General features: G+C 31.0%; 1 protein-coding gene across 31 annotated transcripts in view; it reads left to right on the top strand.

The window, feature by feature from the left end:
• The first annotated feature begins 1,434 nt into the window (after positions 1–1,434).
• LOC127737434 (trichohyalin-like) overlaps positions 1,435–24,321 on the top strand; it is a 66,948-nt gene continuing 44,061 nt past the window's right edge. For 22 of the 31 annotated variants that reach the window (XM_052248233.1, XM_052248279.1, XM_052248294.1 and 19 more), the window contains exons 1-8: positions 1,435–1,701; positions 3,776–3,846; positions 8,191–8,292; positions 9,786–9,818; positions 11,898–12,023; positions 14,858–15,007; positions 23,488–23,634; positions 23,951–24,085. In XM_052248233.1, coding sequence (XP_052104193.1) covers positions 3,790–3,846; positions 8,191–8,292; positions 9,786–9,818; positions 11,898–12,023; positions 14,858–15,007; positions 23,488–23,634; positions 23,951–24,085 — 750 coding nt within the window. In that variant the 5' untranslated portion in view covers positions 1,435–1,701; positions 3,776–3,789. Of the gene's footprint in view, positions 1,702–3,775; positions 3,847–8,190; positions 8,293–9,785; positions 9,819–11,897; positions 12,024–14,857; positions 15,008–18,316; positions 18,413–23,487; positions 23,635–23,950; positions 24,086–24,321 lie in introns of all 31 variants that reach the window. The other 9 variants (XM_052248177.1, XM_052248212.1, XM_052248224.1 and 6 more) reach the window with 7 other exon arrangements.

Raw genomic sequence — 24,321 nt, forward strand, 5'->3', positions numbered from 1 at the left:
TGGTTGTCTTCTTGTGGATGCTTGTGGAGACATTTTTGTTTATATGGTATTTAGTGAAATTTTAGTTGCTTTGTGGATTTACCATTTTAATTCTGATGGAGGTATATATTTTTGTTACAACAATAAAGGTTTCAGGAGCTAACACCTTTTATGATAAAAATTCTGGAATCTTAGAGCCTGTGATAAGGAATTTTCATTTCGAAAAACTTGGAAAATAATATTATTTACAAAGAATAATTTGTTATCATCAGTATTTTCAATCAGCTGATATAAACCTTGGAATGATATTCCGACATTTGTTTGAATCAATCTATACATCTGTTTTAAGACATCTCTTCCAAGCTGCGTGTACTATAATAATCCGTCTGTGTTCACGTAGGTTCTAAAAAGAACAAATCCTATTTGCAAGACTCCGACACAATCCTAATCTCTGTCGTTCTTTCTTCGTCCCCTTTCCTTTTTTTCAGTATACCTTAGTAATAATTATGATGTTTATATTATATAGTGCATGCTCGCATTCAATTTGTATTGTTATATATATTGTATTGTGGAGAAGATTTTATAAGTATCATGTATTACTTGTGTTTGATCCTTTTTGCTTTGAGTAAATAAAATATGTTTAAACTAAAACCAGACACAAGAGTAATGGAACATCTTTTGAAACGAAATTTTATCGAAAGGTTAGTGTGTTCCTGTGGTCACGTTGAATCTACCTTTCATTGTTTTCTTATAGGCAAACATATAATTCATTAAGAAGGGACACTATTTGGATATGTTTTTGTAAATCTGTTGGATAGTTGTCTCATTGGCAATCGTACCATATCTCCTCATTGTATGCTAAAGATTGTATTGTACGACAGCTTAAAGCCTGATAAAGACGATAAGCTGAAAATTCACACAATTTCTAAATATACCAATAACCATGCAAAACGTCTTGAAAATTGACCTTGGATATGTATTTATTAGCTTTATATCTTAATAGCAATTAATCGGGTAGTCTGCATCAGCAAAATGCCTCGGAGTGAATGTCTCTCAGAAAAAAATCACAGTAACTGTTTCGTTGATTGGTTTTTATTTAAGTATAATTTATTATATGTAATGTCATGATTTTTTCGGAGACAGATGTATACAAGTTTGTCCACCCATGGATATAATAGCCATAGTGGCTATTTATGTATCTATGGTCCACCAAAACATGACTTTTTATATAGCTGTACTATTCCAGTGTTATATCTCTTTTTCGATAAGAAATGGTGTTAAAATTCATCTTGGGTGTTGTTTATGCAATATGCCACAATTTGTCAAAGCCTAAAGACATATCATTTAATACCTGCCAATTAAAAAGTAAAATAACAAAAATACCGAACTCCAAGGAAAATTCAAAATGGAAAGAATCCTATCGGAATATTTGTCGTGTTTTCTCCGGATATTTTTGGGACTTTAAAATTATTGTACTTCCCTGATAACTGCAAGGTGCTTCGTAACTACACAATCAAAACAACTTATTAAACGGTAGATTACTTAAATATGAATTTCAGAATTGGATAATATGCGACATTGGTCCATCTGAATCAAAATTCAACATCAGATATACTTTGGATTGCTAGAAATCAACGACTATTCGGTTGCTAACCACGCGATTTCATCGACTGCTTCTCAACAACGGAAGTGCATAAAATTAATTGCTTTGGTTCTAATCAGGTTAGTAGTATAATCCTTAACGCATTAAAAGATTAAAACGCAAATATTTACTTATAATACCGAAGCAAAATTTAGAGAATAGATATTAATACAAAATTAATGTTAATTCCAGTAGTAGAATAATAATGAAATAAAAATGATGAATCAAATATTGTCCCTTTTCCTGCGCTAGAGACATACATGTATATGACCCTTGTCTGCAGACCGCTCTAGTGACATATGTATCACTTGTCAGCAGACTGCGCTAAGGACATATATGTCACTTTTAGAATGCCGCAAAAAAGTTTTGCAAACAAATTAAAGAATGATTACTACTTTTTTAACTTTTACTACATGTACTTCAAAACTAAATATAACATATATTCTAGGATTTTCAACATTCAAACAAATACAAGTATAATTTCATTATGACCAGAAAATACAGTTTAAAGAAGTTTTCTGAAATCATTGCACATTTAGATACATGACGTAAAAGATAAATTCAGTGAAGGACACAACTGTCAAACTTTCAGTCTAGTTTAGCAAGGAGATACATGTATTAATCATAAATGGCAACTTCCTTCTTATCCAATCTCAACAATATATATACAGACATTTTTATCCTTGTCACCTATTTTTTTCACTACTTAATTCTTTTCAGTCAACATACATTGCAATGGCATAAACAGTTTTGTATTTCTGGAATATAGATAGAATTTACTTGTTTTTTCTGTTACCTGACTGTTATGCAATATAAATATAACTCACAAAAAAGTTAGAACGATGACACAAACTGCCTTAAAGGTTTCATTAAAGCATAAAACAGTCCTATGAAACACATTAAAAGGAAAAATTTAAGTAAATTCCCATGTTTTCCCAATTTTTTTTCTGAACATTTAAGCTATGTTATGTTTGGGCAATATTTTTTTTAATTTTTTTTTATTCTATTTTTTTAAATACTGAACACAATTGTAAAAGTTTACTTCATACATGTACAAATATTGTATAACAGTACTTACATACTTTTACTCTACTAATATTTGTTTAAATACAAAAACTTGTACAGCATTTAATAAAATTCTATGAGGAGTAAACAATAAATTATAAAAATTCCATGTCACACAATGTTCAACTGTAAGTGAAGAGTGAGTTCATTGGTAAACCTAAGCTTAATCATGTTAATGAAGGAATTATTACAGTACAGTAGTTGAAGAGTTGCTGCTGTCAATTGACGATTTGACGGTCACAATCACAGTTTTAATGGTGACGTATAGGGGAGCCAATGAAACAGATATTTGTGGCCATCAAATCTCAATTGACGGTGGCAACTCTTTACCTACAGTACTGTTATTCCTATTCTAATGCATTACAGAAAGAAAGAGTACATGTACATGAGAGCTTTTAAAAATGATGTCATTTAAACTTTTAAACCGAAGGTTATTTTTGTTTATTAAACTTGTACGATTCAGATTTGGATATATAAGATCTCATTAAACATGTTAAAACATCTTTTTTGAGGTAGGTGTTGTTTTATTTTCGATTATGTTGTATTAATCGAATATTTGTGGATTCCAGCGATTATATATGGCGGCTCAAGACGTGTCAATTGTGCATTTGCTGGTAAATTTTAGCCAATGAAAAAATGTTAACATAAGAATTGCATTAGAATAAGATTTATGTTCAATTTCAGTTTGCAAATACATATAAGACTTTTCTCAAAAGTCTGCACCAGTAGTCCTGTGGTATATTTAGTTAGTGTTCACCTAGAAAGAAAAGAGGGGGTCATAAGTTTAATCATAAGAATTGTAGAATTTGAATTTGATGTTTATCTGCTAAGCAAGCTGCATTTATGAGAAAAGCAAAGACTTGTCAGCTTAGAATCAGAATAATTAGTCCCAGTAGAATGATACTGGTACAAACAGGGTTAATTCTGATTTGCTATAATAATTGACTATGATGCATGTATGTTTATAGTTATTTTCATCAACTGTTAAGTGCTCTTTCTTTCTTTACTTTGGTTTGTACTTTAAGACTGTTGACACTTTACCTAATCATCACTATTTTTTTAAAGGAGGTCTTTTTTAATTTATTCCAGAACATAGCACTAAAATGAGTACCATGGTAGATAATAGATGGGATCCTATTCTTCAGAACCAACAAGGACCAGTAAGTATGATTTTATGATGTAATCAGGGGATATCTATTTCAAAATCCTGCAAGGATCAGTCAGACATGTATGATTTTATGAGGTAATCAGGAGATATCCATGTCAAAGTCCTGCAAGGATCAATCAGACATGTATGATTTTATGAGGTAATCAGGAGATATCCATGACAAAATCCTGCAAGGATCAGTCAGACATGTATGATTTTATGAGGTAATTAGGGGATATCTATAGCTATTTCAAAGTCCTGCAAGGATCAGTCAGACATGTATGATTTTATGAGGTTGTCAGGAGATATCCATGTCAAAATCCTGCAAGGATCAGTCAGACATGTATGATTTTATGAGGTAATTAGGGGATATCTATAGCTATTTCAAAGTCCTGCAAGGATCAGTCAGACATGTATGATTTTATGAGGTTGTCAGGAGATATTCATTTCAAAATCCTGCAAGGATCAGTCAGACATGTATGATTTTATGAGGTTGTCAGGAGATATCCATGTCAAAATCCTGCAAGGATCAGTCAGACATGTATGATTTTATGAGGTAATCAGGAGATATCCATGTCAAAGTCCTGCAAGGATCAATCAGACATGTATGATTTTATGAGGTAATCAGGAGATATCCATGACAAAATCCTGCAAGGATCAGTCAGACATGTATGATTTTATGAGGTAATTAGGGGATATCTATAGCTATTTCAAAGTCCTGCAAGGATCAGTCAGACATGTATGATTATATGAGGTTGTCAGGAGATATCCATGTCAAAATCCTGCAAGGATCAGTCAGACATGTATGATTTTATGAGGTAATTAGGGGATATCTATAGCTATTTCAAAGTCCTGCAAGGATCAGTCAGACATGTATGATTTTATGAGGTTGTCAGGAGATATTCATTTCAAAATCCTGCAAGGATCAGTCAGACATGTATGATTTTATGAGGTTGTCAGGAGATATCCATGTCAAAATCCTGCAAGGATCAGTCAGACATGTATGATTTTATGAGGTTATCAGGATATATCAATGTCAAAATCCTGCAAGGATCAGTCAGGAGTAAAGTATGATTTAATGAGGAAATATCCATTTTAAAGTTCTGCAAGGATTAGTCATACTAATATATGATTTTCTGAGGTAATAAGGGGATATTCATGTCAAAATCCTGCAAGTATCAGTCAGTCAGGTTAATGTATGATTTTATGAAGTAATAAGGGATTCTAGAACCAATTTGAGGACAAACAAGAACTAGAATGTGTGAGCTAGGAGGTAGAAAGTCCCCTGTTGCAGTGCAGTACATTTATGTATAATTTTTAAATGTGGTCCTTTATACTACTTGATTTTATGTACAAACAGTAAGATCTGTTACAGTAATTGATAAACTGTGAGTGATATCTCTTTAGAGTCTTTAGACTAAAGGTTCTCTTTAAAGTTTGTATTTTAACAGCTTTAGTCTGAAATAGGGAGATGAGTTAGCACCATTTTATAAAATCATTTAATGGCACTGTAATAAATATCCTAAACATACCTGTTTGTCATCAAATCAGAACATAAAACTCACAACTGTTCAGAGTTGATCTGTTTTTAAAATTGGTAACAATATAACTTGAAAAGAATTTCATAATGATTTAAACCTAAATATTTTTTTTGTCAGTAAACGTTTTTTGTTACATAACCTACAAAATGTATATATGAATAGTGAAAAAAGGAATAACGTATTAAATCATCAGAAGATATTTATTGGAATGCATAGCAGTATAACAATGTCATAAGGAACCATAGAAAATTCTTAGTCTTTATATACTGGATAACATGATTGATTGATACTGGATAATATGATTGATTGATACTGGATAATATGATTGATTGATAATGGATAACATGATTGATTGATACTAGATAATATGATTGATTGATAATGGATAACATGATTGATTGATACTAGATAATATGATTGATTGATACTGGATAATATGATTGATTGATTGTTGGTGTTAAATGCCACTTTCAGCACTCTTGGCTATATTATAATGACCAGCTTTTATTGGTGGAGGAAAAAACCATAGACCTTTGTCAGGAAAACTAGTAATCTTAGTTAAATGAGATTGGAGTCAAACACACCTTTCATTTACGATGCTTTGAACTCACGGCCTCAGTGTTAATACTGTAAGTGAACTATTAAGGCTACTCAGCCACCAAGGTTCTACAGTATAAATAAGAAGATGTGGTATGAGTGCCAATGAAACAACTCTCCATCCAAGTGTCATAAATAACCTATAAAAAGAAACAGATGTGTATATGTCAATGATACAGAACCCTTATAAAAGTATTAAAACAAGAAAAGACATAATAGACAAGAATCTACATGTACACCATATGCCTATATTTTAATTGTCCAAAGTTAAGAAAAGTTGTTAATAAATTAAACAGGGACTTACAAAGACCTGCCTTTAATACCAAAATCTTGAAAAGGACAAGCAAAAATTTTGGAAACCAGCACTGAAAACTATAAAAGGATTGAAACCATTAACCTTTACAAGAATATGTACCTGTGGTTATGTACATGTACCTAACAAAACTTGAGGTGATGTTGAGCCATACTACATGGACACCTGATGTTGTTGGGTTGCTATTTCATAGTCATATTACACAACATATCTTTTTATGTGTGTAAAGAAGATAACGATAAAGACATAAAAAGTATTTTTTTCACAAGTTATTTAGATATTCTAACTAATGTAGGCATGTCCATTTTTCTTGACATAATATATTTTACAGAAATATTACCGGTGTGATAATAAAAAAATGTAAAAAATATCATCATGCTAAAATTTGTTGAAATTCTTGTAATTCATCATTTAAATTTAAAGCAATAATATATGGTTTCTATAATAACTGTGTGTCGTAGTGACAGTCATTTCATAATCATCAGTGCATTCATTGCTTATTTCATTATATAATGTTGTAAAAAATTGTACTAAGTAGTGTGTAGAAATTAGCAAACACATTAATATTGCTTGTGTAAAAGTATTATTCAGACTGAACATTTGATTTGAAATCCATTTCAATTTCATTACAAATATTTTTCTTCTGTATTGAGGAAAGAATTGTATTATGACATTCACCATGGATGGGTGTTTACTGTTATAATCATTTCTATACATTAAATGGAAAAATGTAATGAAAGCTTCCTTGACTGATGAAATATTTACTACTACTTTTAAAAAATAATTTGTATAGTTGTTAGAAAACTATGAATATGATACATAGCACTGACTATTAAAGCATCAGATTTAAATGACCTCAATTACAAAGTGTACTGTTGTACAGTAAAAAGGTAGTTAGCAACTATTGATATAACATTCTGTTTACAACTAATAAAACAGATTCAGTGGAATTCTTTTTCATGCAAAAATGTCACACCCACCAAGGGTATGCCACATGACTGAATACTCAGTAATATTGTAGTTTTTAATAAAAAACTGCTTGTTTTAGTGGTAATAATGCCTTACTTTGATAGAGTTACACATATAACAACCTGTAGTGTAATGGAACAGTGGCACATGGCAGAGTCTGTGTAGTAGTGGTACTGATGCCACACATGTCACATAGTGGCATATGACAGTCTGTCTGGAAGTGGTACTAATGTACACATGTTACATAATGGCTCATGACATTGATACTGATGCCACACATTAAGTGGTACCTGAAAGAGTATTGTATTGAAAATATTGTTGTGATACTGATGTCATACATGTCACATTGTGGCACATGAAAGAATCTGAGATACAGTGGCACTGCAGGTGAATTTCAGTCTTACTAAAGCCAGCCCCCGCAAACCCCCCCCCCCTTTCCATACCAACATAGGGGAATGTGTATGTGTCTCAGAAAAGTGACAGTTTCAGCAAATCTGAATACTATTGCTGTATATATATATATGGAAGCTGAACAAATGTTCAAAGAAAGGCCATTGTTGAAAACTCTTAAACTCAGCCCTCAATTTTAGTGTGTTCCAGCAGTCAATGTTTTGTCCCCTTATAATGATTTCCTTGCTGTTTGAAGTTGATAAGGAGTGCCCTCAAATAATTACAACTTCCCATAGTGTCTGGAGACACAGTTTCATTTCATTGCTTAGGATATGAAAAATATAAATCCTTTAGAGGAACAGCAGTATGGTCTTATAAAAGGTTGAACAAAATAAACCCTTGAGAGATAAACAGCAATGATTGCATACTTGATTGTATAATTATAAATTTTTCTAGTTAAAATTTATTGTAATTGAATGAAACATATCAACAATATATGCTATTTTTAGCTTTCTGTTGTTTTTTGAGCTTGCTCTTTTTTTTCCAGATAACTTCTGGCTATGTTAGTAATAGTGATATTAGACAAAGAGAAAGAAAAGATCAAATTAAATGGGAAAGACAAAGAGAGTATGAAGACCTGATGAATAAGGTAAAATATTTACATAATCATCATATAATTTCCTGTTTTCATATGTAAATACTGATGGGTACAGTTTGTGGCACTTGGAAATTATGACCTCCAGTTATGTATTTAAAAAAGTTTTGAAATAAGCAATGACTTTTTTAGATTATTAAATTAAGAGACTTTAGAGACAAGTTGAGTAACAGCCTCATGATTTTTCATAGAAAATTAAAATGGTTTATAAACAATGTTAAACTAAAATGTATTTATTCATGATATATATTCAGAAACAAAGGAATAACATAGAGTTATATAGATTTGTGGTCCTTGTGTTTTGATAGGTGTTCATGTTCCGTCTATACTAAATGATAATACAAAATAATGTTTGTACCAACAGGATGTTAAATAAATATTTAATCTCTTCTTCATCTTTTATTACAAAATTAGTACTTTTTTTCTGAGATCAATTTCGCAAAAAAACTTACGAGAAAAAATTCTTTTATGGATGTTCTCTCCTCTGTTTCAAAATAAACAAGCTTAATAAAAGACTGTTATAAATAGACAAGCTTAATAAAAGACTGTTATAAATAAACAAGCTTAATAAAAGATTGTTATAAATAGACAAGCTTAATAAAAGACTGTTATAAATAGACAAGCTTAATAAAAGACTGTTATAAATAGATAAGCTTAATAAAAGACTGTTATAAATAGACAAGCTTAATAAAAGACTGTTATAAATAGATAGTATAAAAATAACAGAACTTAGAAAATAGAAAAAAAATGACATGTCCTTTGCTTTTGAGATTATAATAATTAATTGAAAATTTGGCGGGAAATGATTATCTCTAGATTTTTCATACATTTAACATTGGCACCTCTGTTCTTTCAAAAACTATGAAAAAATAACAAGGATTTTATAAGATTTTCAAAAATGGCTTTTTCAACTATATGTCATAAAATTATGAAAAGAAAAGTAGGAGTTAGCAAGCAAAATTTTTATTGGCACTACATGGATAAAACTAGAGGATTCATAATATCTAACAAAATGTCAAAACCAAGAGTAGCGAACATCCTTAAGTCATGAACAGTTCAGTATAATTTCGATCTATTTTTCTCTTTAAGTTTTTTGGTTAAAAGAGCTCCTGTAAGATGTTTTTATTCTTCTGTTTTTGTTTAGTGATGTTGTAAGCTTCCATGTTAACATACTGAATTAGTAGCCACTTGCTGTTGGCAATTCTCATTAAATGAATGAAATACCATTTGCTCTTTTGCACTTATCTTAGAATAAAATTACATAAAGATCAAGGGGTACCCATGAGAAAAAATCAAATAAACCAAAGGCTGTAATATATTATTTCTTGAATGTCAAATTTTATGATACAATTGTAAAAGATCAAGATATAAATAAACCTGACATAACGTCACATTTTTCAGTAATTCTTATAAAATTAATATTAGTCTTAATAAATACTTTTTTTGTTAATGACTTTTCTATGAAATCAAATCTAATTTTCATTTAGCCAGGGGAACCAGAGCAAGGCCAACAACAACAGGTATACAGTCACACTACATCTGTTTGTTTCTGTCTCTCAAGTGGTTTATTTTCAACTTACTTTATAGCAAATCTAATCTTTAAAAGTTGATGATTTTTTTGATTATTTTTAGTTATTATTTTACTAGAAAACTCAAACTTTCTTTACTCTACGGTACTTTGACAGCCCTTTGCACTTGAGAGTTCTAATTAATAATTTATAAATAATAATTTAAGTTTTGGTTATACATATAATGCATGAATTTCTAATCATTTAACAATTTTTCACGTTTTGTTTGAATTCTTATACATGTACATGTATATATTGTAATATTGTTAACTTGTACATGTACATTGTAACATTATTTAACTTGTACATGTACATTGTAACATTATTTAACTTGTACATGTACATTGTAACATTATTTAACTTATACATGTACATTGTAACATTATTTAACTTATACATGTACATTGTAACATTATTTAACTTGTACATGTATATTTCAATACTAATTAAACATTATACTTTTAAGATATATATTGTATTGTCATGTACATGTAGACGTTTAATCTAATTGTTTTTTGGGTGGCTGGTTTCATCATTTTTACTGATACTAGTCAAGTTCCAGCTGCCTTCAGAAATGAAGTCTTTCTTTAATATTGGTTAACAGAAACAGAAACAATATATGAAGGGTTCAGTCTATCCTCCTATTAATCAAGAAGGTGACTAGTGGGATAATATTGATGTGATATTTTATGTGCATGAGAACCAGTTAACAGCTTTTCTCTTATTCTTACCTAATTTACATTTTTTCCATCAGATTGATTATTTTTTTACAATCAATGTGTTGTTCGTTTAATCTCAGTTTTTCATTGGTCAAAATTCAATTATGACATCAAATTGTCTTGCTTTCTTCTGAATTTCCTGTTTCCTATGCCTGATGAAGTCTTGTTTAAAGAACACATATAGAGAACACATCTTTTTTTTAGATCAGTGAAAAAGTTTGCCTACAAACATGTATCATCCAGAAATCATTAGAGAAACAAATTTCACCACTGAATCTCGTGCAATACTATCTCCACTCTCGACAGCAAAAATATCAATATTTAAAAAGCTTGACAAACCTTTTATTTAAAATTTGAAAATTTAACTGTCTGGAGTGCAGAAATATTGTATCACACTTGATGCAGTGATAGAATCTTTCCACTTCATGATGCAAATATCCACTCCATGGTTTGCTTTTGTTAGGCTAAAAAAGAGGAAAATGTCTATTGTCACTTAGTAAACCAAACACAAATGTCATTTCACATGTAACTAATGGTAACGGATTCTGGACTAGTATAATAACAAGTCACTAAAATGCTATGATTAATTATTCATAAAAGCACAAAATCAAAATTTCCAACATATGTAATTAAATCACTTGTTTAATTGAATTACCTCCATGATAGTACTATTGACAGGGACCTCCATGATAGTACTATTGACAGGGAGATAACTGTGTTGTAGTAAAAAAGGGAATTACTTCATCTACATGTATTCATTTTATTTATACCTTTTCGATTGAATATATTTGACCAGTTTTTTATTTGTTTTAAATCTGTTAGAATATTACATTTGATTTCATTGCCTAGGTATCATTGATAGATTGTTCCACTCTTCTATCTCTCAATAGATGGTAAAATCCTATCATAAGATTTTCTAATTAAGACAATTGATACTGTGTCAAAAGTATAAAAGTACAAAAACAAATATTTTTCTTTTCATACCTCTCAGACTTAGCTTCTTGAAGCATACAATTAAAAAAAGTATCAGTGTTTTCATCAGATACAAAGTTGAAGTCTTAAGTATTATGAAGAATCTTCCTCGAAGCAAGATAGAATCTTAAGTAGTATTGAAGAATCTTCCTCGAAGCAAGATAGAATCTTAAGTAGTATTGAAGAATCTTCCTTGAAGCAAGATAGAATCTTAAGTAGTATTGAAGAATCTTCCTCGAAGCAAGATAGAATCTTAAGTAGTATTGAAGAATCTTCCTTGAAGCAATATAGAATCTTAAGCAGATCAGGATGAATAGATTTTACATTTAATTGTTTTTAGCGAACCCCACCAGTATATTATAAAACAGGAGCAGCAGGAAATAGTTTACCATTAGGGAGTTACGAGGAATCCCGTAGGACTTTAGATGATCAGCGCCAACAAGAGTACAATCAATTTGTAGCCCAGGTATCACTGCTAGATGGCGCCATTCGTCAACCTTTTAGTAGATGCTAACATCTTATATTTATTTGCAGCATTTTATTTTAATGAACACTTTACGTATTAAATTTTGACACACCTATTTATATTTTATAATATTTGCACCATGATATTTCTCTTTTTTCAGTGAGTTCCTGCACAATACCTGTTTAATTAAAACCCATGTCATTGTAGCATGAGTGTTTTCCCTATTCATTATTAACATGTCTTTGGTTCTTTACTACAGCGAGTTCTCAGCTTAATTTTCAACTGCATATTTTGATGAGAAGACTGATGGCTTCGGTTTCTTGTTATACTGCTGCTTAAAAAAGTCAGAGATACATTGATTGTTGTGTCCCTTTGTTTTCCTTGACCATCCACACTTAATTGTCTGCAATGTTGCTTAAACTGTTGACTATATTTCAATGAAACTTTCAGAAAGTCTCAAAAAGCTAATGCCGAACTGGAATTTTACACTTCACAATTTAATTTATAATTTTTGAAATTATATCTTTGAATTCTCATAGCAAAACATGGTTGGACTTTGCCGCATCTACAAAGGGTGAATTATTTACACACAACTCTTAAACAAATGAATGGATTTGAATGAAACTTTCACATCTTTCTTTAATATAATGCCGTTGTCCAACTACTATCTTATTTCATTAAAGTAGATGCTGTGAGACTACTAATCATCTAACTGACAAATAATGGCTGCTTCTTTATGGATATCTTGTTTCTGAATGAGATGTGGGGTATACAGGGTATACATCTATAAGACATTTTACAGGTGAAGAGAATTGGTACCAACATCATTTGTATGTGTGTTTGTCAGATGCCCAAATATTACACATTAAGATGGCACATGTATATTCAATCTTAACTGTTACCCACACAGTTTGTACATGTTTGTCAAAAAGACACACAGTTTGTACGTGTTTGTCAAGAGGACACACAGTTTGTTTGTGTGTTTATCAAGAGGACACAAAGTTTGTACGTGTGATTGTCAAGAGGACTGATTGTTGAATTAAAGCATTGATGCCCAAATATTACCCATTAAGATGGCACATATATATTAAATCCTATCAAAAGTGAAGTTGTTATTTGAATATTATTGAATTCCGTTTCTGTCTGTTTTTGTTCTGAGGTAATTCAATGAAGTCAAAAAGCTTGCTTTTGATAATACTTATTCATTGCAGCCATTCATATATTTTTATTACTTAATTCATATTAGATTATCTTGGTATACTTCATTTAACCTCATTACTAATATTGATTAACAGGTATACAGGTATTTTTAAAACTTATATTTTCTATTTTAAATAATATGTTGGAGACCAATGAATGTGAATGGGTTCAGATAGGTTTTCAATGTTGACAGATTTAATTACTTAAATACAAGAAGGAATTTTTGTTCAACCGCATGGGTTCAGTTTTGTCAGGTTTTTCAGTGTAATCAAGGTACATTTGAGAAAAGGTTTGACTGTAATTTCATTCATGAGTTCTAATGATAAGTATAATTTTCACCTGATAAGGTTTATATTCCTTCTATTTATTTTTGATAAGATTTTTCAGTAAACAATGTCTTTTGTTATCGGCTTAAGGTTTATTTAGTGTAAAAAATAGCAATTAAAAGGCATAAAATAAATCAGTGAACCAGAGCAATCAATATGTTGACAAACTATATAAATGTATTGAGTTCAGTCCTTTTGTCTCATTTAAAATAAAAACAATACACCAGTATTTGTTGACGATTAAGGTTTGTTTGTTATTTATTGATAGCTACACATTGTGTTTATTGTTTTACATGTTTAGAAGTTTAAAGGATAATCTCAAAGGGCTATTATCATAATGAATTAGTATACACAATAGCGTGCTTTATTTGGCTTGTTTAATGCTTTTAAAGCTTATTCAAAATAACAAATAACTTTTTGTGGGTATAATTTGTACTTTGATTAAAAAAAAATCTAGTTCATTTTTTTTTTTCATTATACTTGAATAACTTTGAGATGTTCCTTAATTTGACATTGCAGTAAGGTCCTGTGATAACTTTGAAAGAAATTATTTGTAGCTAGAGTTTTTTTTTTGCAGTTTATATGATTTTGCTGTATGTTTTTGTGGAATGTGTTGGTACAGCGTAGTTTGAAACCAAATTATCTCATCTTGTCTGACAGAAAAGTTGACAGAATAAGTGTCCTTGATTTATAGGTTATATATTACTTGTCAGTTTAATAAGGACTGGCTGAAATTAGGTCTTATTTGGTTGCTTAGTATTTTTTTTTTTTTTTTTTATTCAGATAGGAACGCATTCCTTAGAGAGTTCACAGTTGTTATTTTTAAGTGTCTCTCTCTCAACAATAAAACTGGCACAAGAAAGCATGTAAATTCATTCTTTTGAAAGTATTAGACCATTCTTAACTAGTTTTTTTTTGTTATTTTTGAGAATTTGGTTTTGATGTCATAAACTTGGATAGTTTCTGATTAATTAATTCACAATATTTATATACCTGGGAGGATTTAGAATTCTTGACATATTATATAGACACCTATCTATTGCTGTAGGTTGCCCTATAGTTGACTATTGGTTATTTTTGTTGTTTGGTTACTGTCTCATTGACATATATTCTCAATGTCTTCTTTTATTCAAAAGTACAAAAGTAACCAGATTTAGGGAACAAATATAATATTGGAAGACTAGTTTATTCATTGTGCCAAGAAGGATAACTCTTGTAAAACTACCAAGGAAAGTAACTCTTCTGAATATAACATTGGAATGCTAGTTAATGCATTGTACTTATAGTATTCATTAAATGTTTTTATAGAAAAAAGATACAGAAAACAAAAGGAGAGAAGAATTGTACAGAAACTCTCAACAAAATTATAGACCTCCACCTGAGCCAGAAATGTATGATCACGGTCAGATAGCAAAAGACCTCAGAGAAGAACGGCAAAAGGAATATAATGATTATCTTGTAAGTTTTCTTACTTATCCACAATTTACAATGCCACTAAGATAAAGTAGAATGATTAGTTGGGATTAGGAAAATATAACCAGAATTGTTTCTGAGGAGCCATTAGCTCACCTGGCCCAAAGGTCCAAGTGAGCTTTTCTCATCACCTGGCATCCGTCGTCCGTAGTCGTCGTTTACTTTTACAAAAATCTTCTCCTCTGAAACTACCGGGCCAAATTTAACCAAACTTGGCCGCAATCATCATTGGGGTATTTAGTTTAAAAAATTTGTCCAATGACCCTGCCTGCCAACCAAGATGGACGACATGGCTAAAAATAGAACATAGGGGTAAAATGCAAGTTTTGTCTATTATTTTGAAAACCATTATAAATAGAATAAATCTGACTTAAGCAAAAATGTTCAGAATGTTAAACTCTACCAATTGTCTTTTATACGTCAAAACCGTTAGACAACTTCTTATAGGAGTTATTGCCCTTAAATGACAAATTTTACCATTTTTTTTCTTTTTTGCCTATTATCTTAAAAAATATAATAGATGGATAGAAACTTAAATAAGCAAAAATGATCATCAAGAGAAGATCTACAATTAAGATAATTTGGAGGAAATCGTATGACGACTCCTTATTGGAATTATTGCCCTTTAATGACGATTTTACTATTTTTTTGTATTTAGTCTTATATGATAAAAATTATAATAGATAAATAGACACTTTAAATCACAAAAATGATCAGATAGACAAACTAATGGTTTACTTTTACAAATTGTGACTTGGATGTAGAGTTGTCTCATTGGAACTCATACCACATCTTCTTATATCTAAGATCTACTAACAAGTCTAATTTTGCTGAAATAGTTAGTAGACTGTCACTATTTATAGGAGTGATTGCCCTTAAATGAGGATTTTTTTTACCCTCTTTTGTGTTTTGAGCAAAAACTAAAGAAGATAGAGAGAAACTAAACAGACTAAAAGATCAGTTATACAAGATCAACAAAACAGAGATTTTTGTCATGAATTCTATTCTCGTCTACAATGTTGGAGAGTGTCCTTTGTTAAATATGCACATAGACCAAGGTGAGCGACACAGGCTCTTTAGAGCCTCTAGTTATTTCTTGTGATTTTTTAGTTTGATTAGACATCTATCTTTCCCTATTTTATTTATAACAGTTAAATTACATTTTTTTTAAATGTTTCAAATGTGGTTGATATAAGTAAAGTTTTAATATTTATTTAGATATAGAATACGGTTGTACCTGACCTAAAATGAAGATATCAAAAAAAGAAGATTTGGTTTATTATTTTGTACCTGTTATTTTTAGTACAGATATTTTATGAGAAAGGTCTTTCCAGCAATCCTGGGAAACATAGTAGGCAGCATTTCTAAACTGTTCTTCATAATTTGTTTACCTTTAAATGCAAAATGCTTGAAATTTTAGAATAACATGATTATATACATGTATTATGTTATTAAAAAGACATTAATAATTTAAAAGTTACATTAATAATTGACTTTCACTCTTACATGCAAGTTATAGAACAAAATTCTGAAAAGTTCTGAACAAATTTAATTAAGTACCATGACAATTGACTGGAAAATTATATACAAACATTCTGGAACACTATGGAAACCATGGGAAAAGGTAAAGGGATAAAAATAAAATCAGAATAAGGTACAATCAGAAATCAACTGTTGGGATGACAATCAGAGTAAAGAGGATATATATATTACTTTGTGTATGCAGTAGAACAGCACATAAAGCTAAACAGCTGCTTCAGGCTTATGTGCTTATTTAGTGCAAACATTTTTTTACATTTAAACTTTTTCATTTAAAACATTTAGTATTGTTAATGTATTTTCTTTCATTCAACAAATTTAATTTTCATGTTGTTTTTAGTCACAGCATGTTTACTGGTATTTTCTTAATGGTTCTATGATATCAAGACTTGTGTTTTTTAAGTAATTGGGGGGGGGGGGGGGGGGGGGATATGAAAAAAGGAGATTTGGGGGTTTTACTGCACTGAGACAGCAACCAAACAACATAAATTACTAACATATTAAAGTACACCACAGAAATAAAATAAAAAATACAGTAATTTGCTGTGTATTAGATGTTCACCTGGAAAATAATAGCGAGTTCAGTTTTATGACATAATCTGATAAGGGAGATAACCTTAAACTTTTTACAGAAATAATAAACAAAGGTAACTTGCATGTGTCAGTTATGTTCTGTATGAAGCTGCATGGATTTTGTCTGTTATCAAAGATGTGTTCAAGTAATAACAATAGTTGACAAATTATCACAATGTCATAAATATACACATTATCACAATGTCATCATAAATATACACATTATCACAATGTCATCATAAATATACATATTATCACATGAATGTTGCATGGTCACTAAATGCAATAATTGAAATAGAAATTGAGTTTTTGTCGAGCCTATGACTTCTGTCGCAGAAAGCTCGACTTAGGGATAGTGATCCGGCAGCGGCTGCGACGGTTGCATTCACTAACTACTTAAAAGCTTAATATTTCAGAAGGTAGAATAGATGCCTTATGATATGAAGTTTCCATCTGTCATATGTCCATTGTCCTTGACCTCATTTTCATGGTTCAGTGACTACTTGAAAAAAAAGTAATCATTTTTTGTAATCTCAATTTCTCTCTTATTATGAGTAATAGGATAACTATATTTGGTTAAATTGGTATGTGCTTACCTTGCAGGCCCTCATACCTGTCAGACAGTTTTCACTTGACCTCGACCTCATTTCATGGATCAGTGAATAAGATTAAGTTTTTGTGGTCAAGTTCATATCTCAGATACTATAAGCAATAGGTCTACTATATTTGGTATATGGAATGATTGTAAGGTGTACATGTCCATCTGGCAGGTGTCATCTGACCTTGACCTCATTTTCATGGTTCAGTGGTCAATGTTAAGTTTTCCTGGTTAGGTTTGTTTCTTAGATACTATGTGCAATAGGTCATTTATATTTAAATCATGGAATGATTGTAAGATGTACATGTCTATCTGGCAGCCCGTGGTTCATCTGACATTAACCTCTTTTTCTTTGATCATGTTAAGTTTATGTGATACTTGTAGTAAAACTTTATATTTAGGACTATCAACATAAAATCAATGGTCAGTCAAGCAGGCAAGACATTCCAGCATGTGCACTCTTGCTAATAGATTTTAGGATAAACTATGCCGTTCGTAATGGAAAAAAATATGAAGAAATGTTTTTTTAACTTTTTGATACTTTCATATTGTCTAAATTCATGTTTTCATACATTATTTAAAAGGATCCTCCCAGCAAGGGATTTGCACACCATCAAGATAGAAAGAAAATTCTTTCTCAAGAGCGTAATAATGAATATAATGAATTTCTTGAAAAAAAGGTATAGACAAATGGTGTATTATAGACAAATGGTGTATTTTGACTAGGAGATGGATTATTTGTTTCACTTTTTGGTAGAGCACATTGTAGCATCAGTATTTTTATGTGAGAGTTGTTCAAAGTTTTTTTGATTAGCTATTGTAGCATATGCAATTCACAGGTGGTAAACTGGTAGATAAACTTATAACTTATTAACAAAAAAATATTGAAGGACAATTAAAAGGTGTGAGGTTCTTTTTCATTTGACAGTTTGAAAGCTTTAATAACTTACAAAGAAAAAAGAAAAAAATGAACCGAGAAAATAAAGGCAAATTGTAGGTTTTTTTAATGTGTATTTTTTAGATGTTTTAGACAGCATTTTTTGTCAACAGGCAACCTATGATTTGCATATAATTTCTGTTACACTTGTGGGATACCGGTTGTGTAATATATAGCACACATAATGATACCTATTTCAACAAACATGAAATGATATGAATTTAAGAAAAAAACATTGAACATAAGATGTATCTTGATGCCCACTGTTGTTTTTCACATCCAGATATTTAGTTTTGAAATGTTACTACACATATAAATAATAAACACAGTCCTTTCATTTAAGCTGCACCTTGTTATACACATATACATTATGCTTTCAGTTTTAGTTGCAACTTTAGATTGTGTTAGAAAAATTTGCCTTGAGTTTTAGTTGCAGATTGAGATTGTGTTAAACAAGTTTTGCTTTCAGTTGTAGTTGTAGCTTGAGACTCAGCCAAACACATGTTGCATTGATCTCTAGATGCAGCCTGATATTGTATTGTAATCCTAGATCATTACATTTTGTGTTTAGACTGTTGCTACAAATCATTTTTCAGTCTTGGCATTATTTTAAGTTACAACTGTTGCATGAAGTTATGTTTTAGCTTCAGCTTGTTGTCATGTTTTGACTGTAAAATGTCATCATGTTTTAGCCACAGCTTTTCATGTTTTAGCTGCAGTTTGTTGCCATGTTTTTGAGTAGTATGGTGTCATGTTTTAGATTCAGCTTGGTGTCATATGTCTGTCCTAGTTTGTCATATTATTGATTCAGTTTGTCCTCATATTTAAGCTACATTTTGTTTTCATGTTTTAAGCTACATTTTGTTCTCATGTTTTTAGCTTCATTTTGTTCTCATGTTTCATCTGCAGCTTGTTGTTATGTTTTTAGCTCCAGGTTGTTGTTATGTTTAAGCTGCAGCTTGTTATGTTTTAAGGCAGCTTGTTGTCATGTTTTTACTGCATGTTGTCATGTTTTGAACATCATCTTGTTGTCATTTTAAGCTAAAGCTTGTCATATTGTAGAAGCAGCTTGTTGTCATGCTTTAGCTTTAACTTCTTCTCATGTTTTAGCAGCTTGTTTTCATGTTGTAAGTCATTATCATGATGCAGCTTGTCATATTTTAGCAGCAACTTGTTGTAATTTTTTAGCTGCAGCTTGTTAGCATGGGTTTAGCTTCAGGTTGTTGACAAGTTTTAACTATAGTTTGTTGTCATTTTAAGCTGCAGCTTGTAGTCATGTTTTTAGCTTCATGTTGTTGTCATGTTTTAGCTGCAGGTTGTTGTTATTTTTAGCTGCAGGGTGTTGTCAAGTTTTAGCTGCAACTTATAGTGATATTTTAGCTGCAGCTTGTTGCCATGTTTTAGCTGAAGCATATTGTCATGTTTAAGTCAGAGCTTGTTATGTTTTAGCTACAGGATTTTGTCATGTTTTATCTGCAGCTTGATGTTCTGTTTAAGTTGTGGCTTGTAGTCATGTTTTATCTGCAGCTTGTTGTTCTGTTTAAGTTGTGGCTTGTAGTAATGTTTTATCTGCAGCTTGTTGCCATGTGTTAGCTGAAGTTTATTGCCATGTTTAAGCTACAGGTTATTTTCACGTTTCAACAACAGGATGTCATGTTTTAGTCACATCTTGTCATAATTCAATCTAAGCTTGTCATATTTGAGCTACATAGTTTGTCATATCTTAGCTGTTGATATCATGTTTAAGATTCAGCTTGTCATGTTTCAGGTTCATATAAAAATAAGAAGATGTGGTATGATAGCCAATGAGATAACTCTCCAACAAGAGACCAAAGGACATAGAAGTTTACAACTATAGGTCACCATACGGCCTTCAACAATGAGCTTGTTTCATGTTCCAGTTGCAGCTTGTCACATTTCAGCTGTAACTTTTTGTCAGTTTTAAGATTCAGCTTGTCCCTTTTTAAGCAGCAGCTTGTCATGTTTTAGCTGCAACTTGTTGTCATGTTTTTATACATTATGTTTTAGTCCATGTCATTTATAAACTGCAGCCTTTCTGATGTATTTTCAGCCTTTTTTCTGATGTAACTGCAGCCTTTCTGATGTATTTTCAGCCATTTTTTCTGATGTAACTGCAGCCTTTCTGATGTATTTTCAGCCATTTTTTCTGATGTAACTGCAGCCTTTCTGATGTATTTTCAGCCATTTTTTCTGATGTAACTGCAGCCTTTCTGATGTATTTTCAGCCATTTTTTCTGATGTAACTGCAGCCTTTCTGATGTATTTTCAGCCTTTTTTCTGATGTAACTGCAGCCTTTCTGATGTATTTTCAGCCTTTTTTTCTGATGTAACTTCAGCTTGTTGCCATGTTATACATGCATTTAGTAGTGTTGTCATAGTAAATCATTTAACAATTGAATTAAACGTGTACATTAATGTATTACAACTTGTTATTAGATGATACAAGTCATTTTGTTTTAGTATTTAAAGACTTTTGGTTAAGGATGAGGTCGTCTCATTTATATTTTTGCCCTTTTATTATTATTTTTCTTTCTTTCATATTTGTTCATAAGCAGATAAATAGCATTTTGGCTGATTTGTAAATACATCCATCATAATGTAGGGTCATTAGAACATGATAATAAGTTATTCTGCTGAACAGTGCTTAGTACATTTTCAAACAAATTATTTCAATTCAAATTTTTTTCATTTTTGTCATTATTTTTTGCGATTGAATTAGGCTAGTTGAATTGTTGCCTCTTTTGGTTTTATTTGTTTGATGCTAGATGACTATAAATAAAATGGTTTCTTGTTGAACTCAAACACTCACTATTGTGTCAGATCCACTTAGGCATTTACAATTTAACAATTTATTTTAAGCCATTAATCAGATCTTGACAATACTGAGATGCCCAATGTTATCTTGGGAATTAGTAAACCATATTATTTTTTAGACTGTAAGTCAAAGTTTAAAAAAATATATTAACAAAAAATACCAAACTCGAAGGTAAATTCAAAAAGGGGAGAAGTCAATAATAACTGACAAACACTGTAAAAGTCACAACAGTGACCAAATCTACTAATATATACTTTGATTCATGTATTCTATTTATGGGAAGGTTGGATGAAGTGCAAATCCTGCTCATTGTTTAATGGGGAAGAAGGTTACCTTTTGTGTAATGAATTCCTTTAGTTTTCAACAAGGGTCTTTCAAACTTTAACAGATTATTTGTATATACATTGAAGATGTACTGCTCATATTATGAACACATTTGGGATCTGTCATAGATTTTCAATATGGTAAAACCAGTCAATTTTCATCACTTTCCTTTATGTGAGTAGTCCCATTTTGTGCAACAATTTATTTTTGGAACATGTATCAAAAGGTAGTTTTACCAGTATACATTTTTGGGTCAAAAACAGTAGCAAAATGATATATTTTTGTCTGTTTTCATAATATCTACACGAGTGAATAGATAGTGAGAAAGGAGTTCCCCGTCCTCACTTTAAACAAACTTCAAAGAGGATTTAAAATTTTCATATTAATATGCAAATATTTGAAAACTCATTACTCATACCACAAACCAAGGTACCAGTCTTGTATTACAGCTCCAGTTTCCAGTGCATGTCAAAACATGGAGTTAAATAAAATAGTCCATTTTTTCTTGACTGAATTTTTTCTGTTTGATTAAAAGTTTATGCTGAATTGAAACATCTATTTAGATGTAAAAAAATGTTGCATCGCTTGGGGATATCAAACCAGGAAAGTGGAAGGATATCATGTTTACTGAAAGTGGTGCAGACTAGTAAAAACAGCAAACAGAAAGTAGAAAAAAGTAGTTTTGACTTCAGGGTTTCATTACATTTTTTATTCTTTGTGGCATGAGGAAGTTTTTATTCCATTAAATCACAATTTAACATTACTGCATACATGATATGTACATGAACATTTTTTTATATGTAGCATTTTATTTTAAAAAAAATCAAAGATCAGCTGTTTTGCTTGTAAGCCTATGGAGCATGTAATTACAAGACAGTAACCTAACAATTTGCTAACTCTGATGGCAAGTCAGATTATTCAGCTATGTTGAAGCTGGAATTTTGTCCTGATCAGATGTGGATCCAGGATTTTGAAAAGGGGAGGGGCTGGGCCTGGGCCTCCTAATTAGGCAATGTTTGGAGTTAAACAAGTAAAAATTCTGCATTTACTATAAATGTAGCTCCATAAGGGGGGGCCTGGCCTCCTATGCCCCCTAAATCTGACTCTGCTGATTGTTAATCCATTTTTAAATTGTGACTATTTTTTGGAAAAAAATTAAAAATATTATTCATAAAGTTAAGAAAATAAAGTGAATTATGATTGGAGAAATGGTAGGAATGTTCATAAATTTTTGAAAATATGTAAAAATTATTATTGTTTGAATCAGTCCTTTTTAAATCAAATAAGTTATACTTATGTTGTACCATGAAAAGATGGAAATTTAGTGTTGTTTCTTTTTTAAAATATGGTCCTGTAGTATTCTTTTTAAAATATGGTCCTGTAGTATTCTTTTTAAAATATGGTCCTGTAGTATTCTTTTTACTTTTAATACAAATGCAATAGACTGATGTAAGCTTAACAAATGCTTTAGGTAGTCAACCTATAAATAGACTGATGTAAGCTTAACAAATGCTGTAGGTAGTCAACCTATAAATAGACTGATGTAAGCTTAACAAATGCTGTAGGTAGTCGACCTATAAATAGTGTAGAACAATAGCCCTACAATACAAACATATAATCTTAAATAGACGACTAATTTGTTAGAACTTTCCTAACAGAAACAGAAAATATCAGAGGAACACTCTCGTATCAAACACCGACATAGATACACACCAGCTGGTGGGCTACCTATAGGGCAGTACGACCTCCAAAGGAAAAGACTTAGAGATGAACTCAGTCGTGATTACAAACAGTCTTTACTCAAGGTAAATGCTGAATCCATATGAATCATATATAAAAAAGCTAATTGATTTTAATTGTTTACCTGGTTGTATTCTAAAATAAAAAATGTTCACGACTTATTTTTTTTGTATTTTTCTAATTCTAACCAACTTGACTCTTATGTAGGAATTTTTTGCTCATTATTTATATTTTGATCACATTAAAGTCTATTAACACAGTAGACCTTGTTTTACAGTTATATATTTTAACTCCTTGTTTGACAGCTAGTAATGTTAACCCCTTGTTTTACATTTAGATATTTTAACCCCATTTTTTCACTTTTTGTTCTCACACTTTTAGCAAAGACAAGATCAGTTGGTATTTAGGGCAAAGGAATTTCAACTGGATTCAGCCCCTGAATATCTGGGCAACTTAAACGAGGAGAGACCTCTTGTAGGCTCTCCACGAAATTCTTATGAGATTCCAAGATATCAGGTATTCATTGCATGAGTCTTTGTGATTCTTAGTCATTCTGCTATGGTCCTAGTTATATGGTAGTAAATAGACCTCCAGACTGGTCCCGTAGTGACATAATAGTGGTCTAGTTGGGATATATCATATAAAAATCCTAGGCAAACTGGTTTCCAGAAAGTCTCAGTGGGGAGCTAAGTCTGATCTCATAGTCGGACTATATATTCGTAGAGGTATTGGGCTTTAGTATTTATATAGGT

The sequence above is a fragment of the Mytilus californianus genome, unplaced genomic scaffold (assembly GCF_021869535.1).
Source record: "Mytilus californianus isolate M0D057914Y unplaced genomic scaffold, xbMytCali1.0.p SCAF_1, whole genome shotgun sequence".
In the NCBI taxonomy this organism is placed as follows: Eukaryota; Metazoa; Mollusca; class Bivalvia; order Mytilida; family Mytilidae; genus Mytilus; species Mytilus californianus.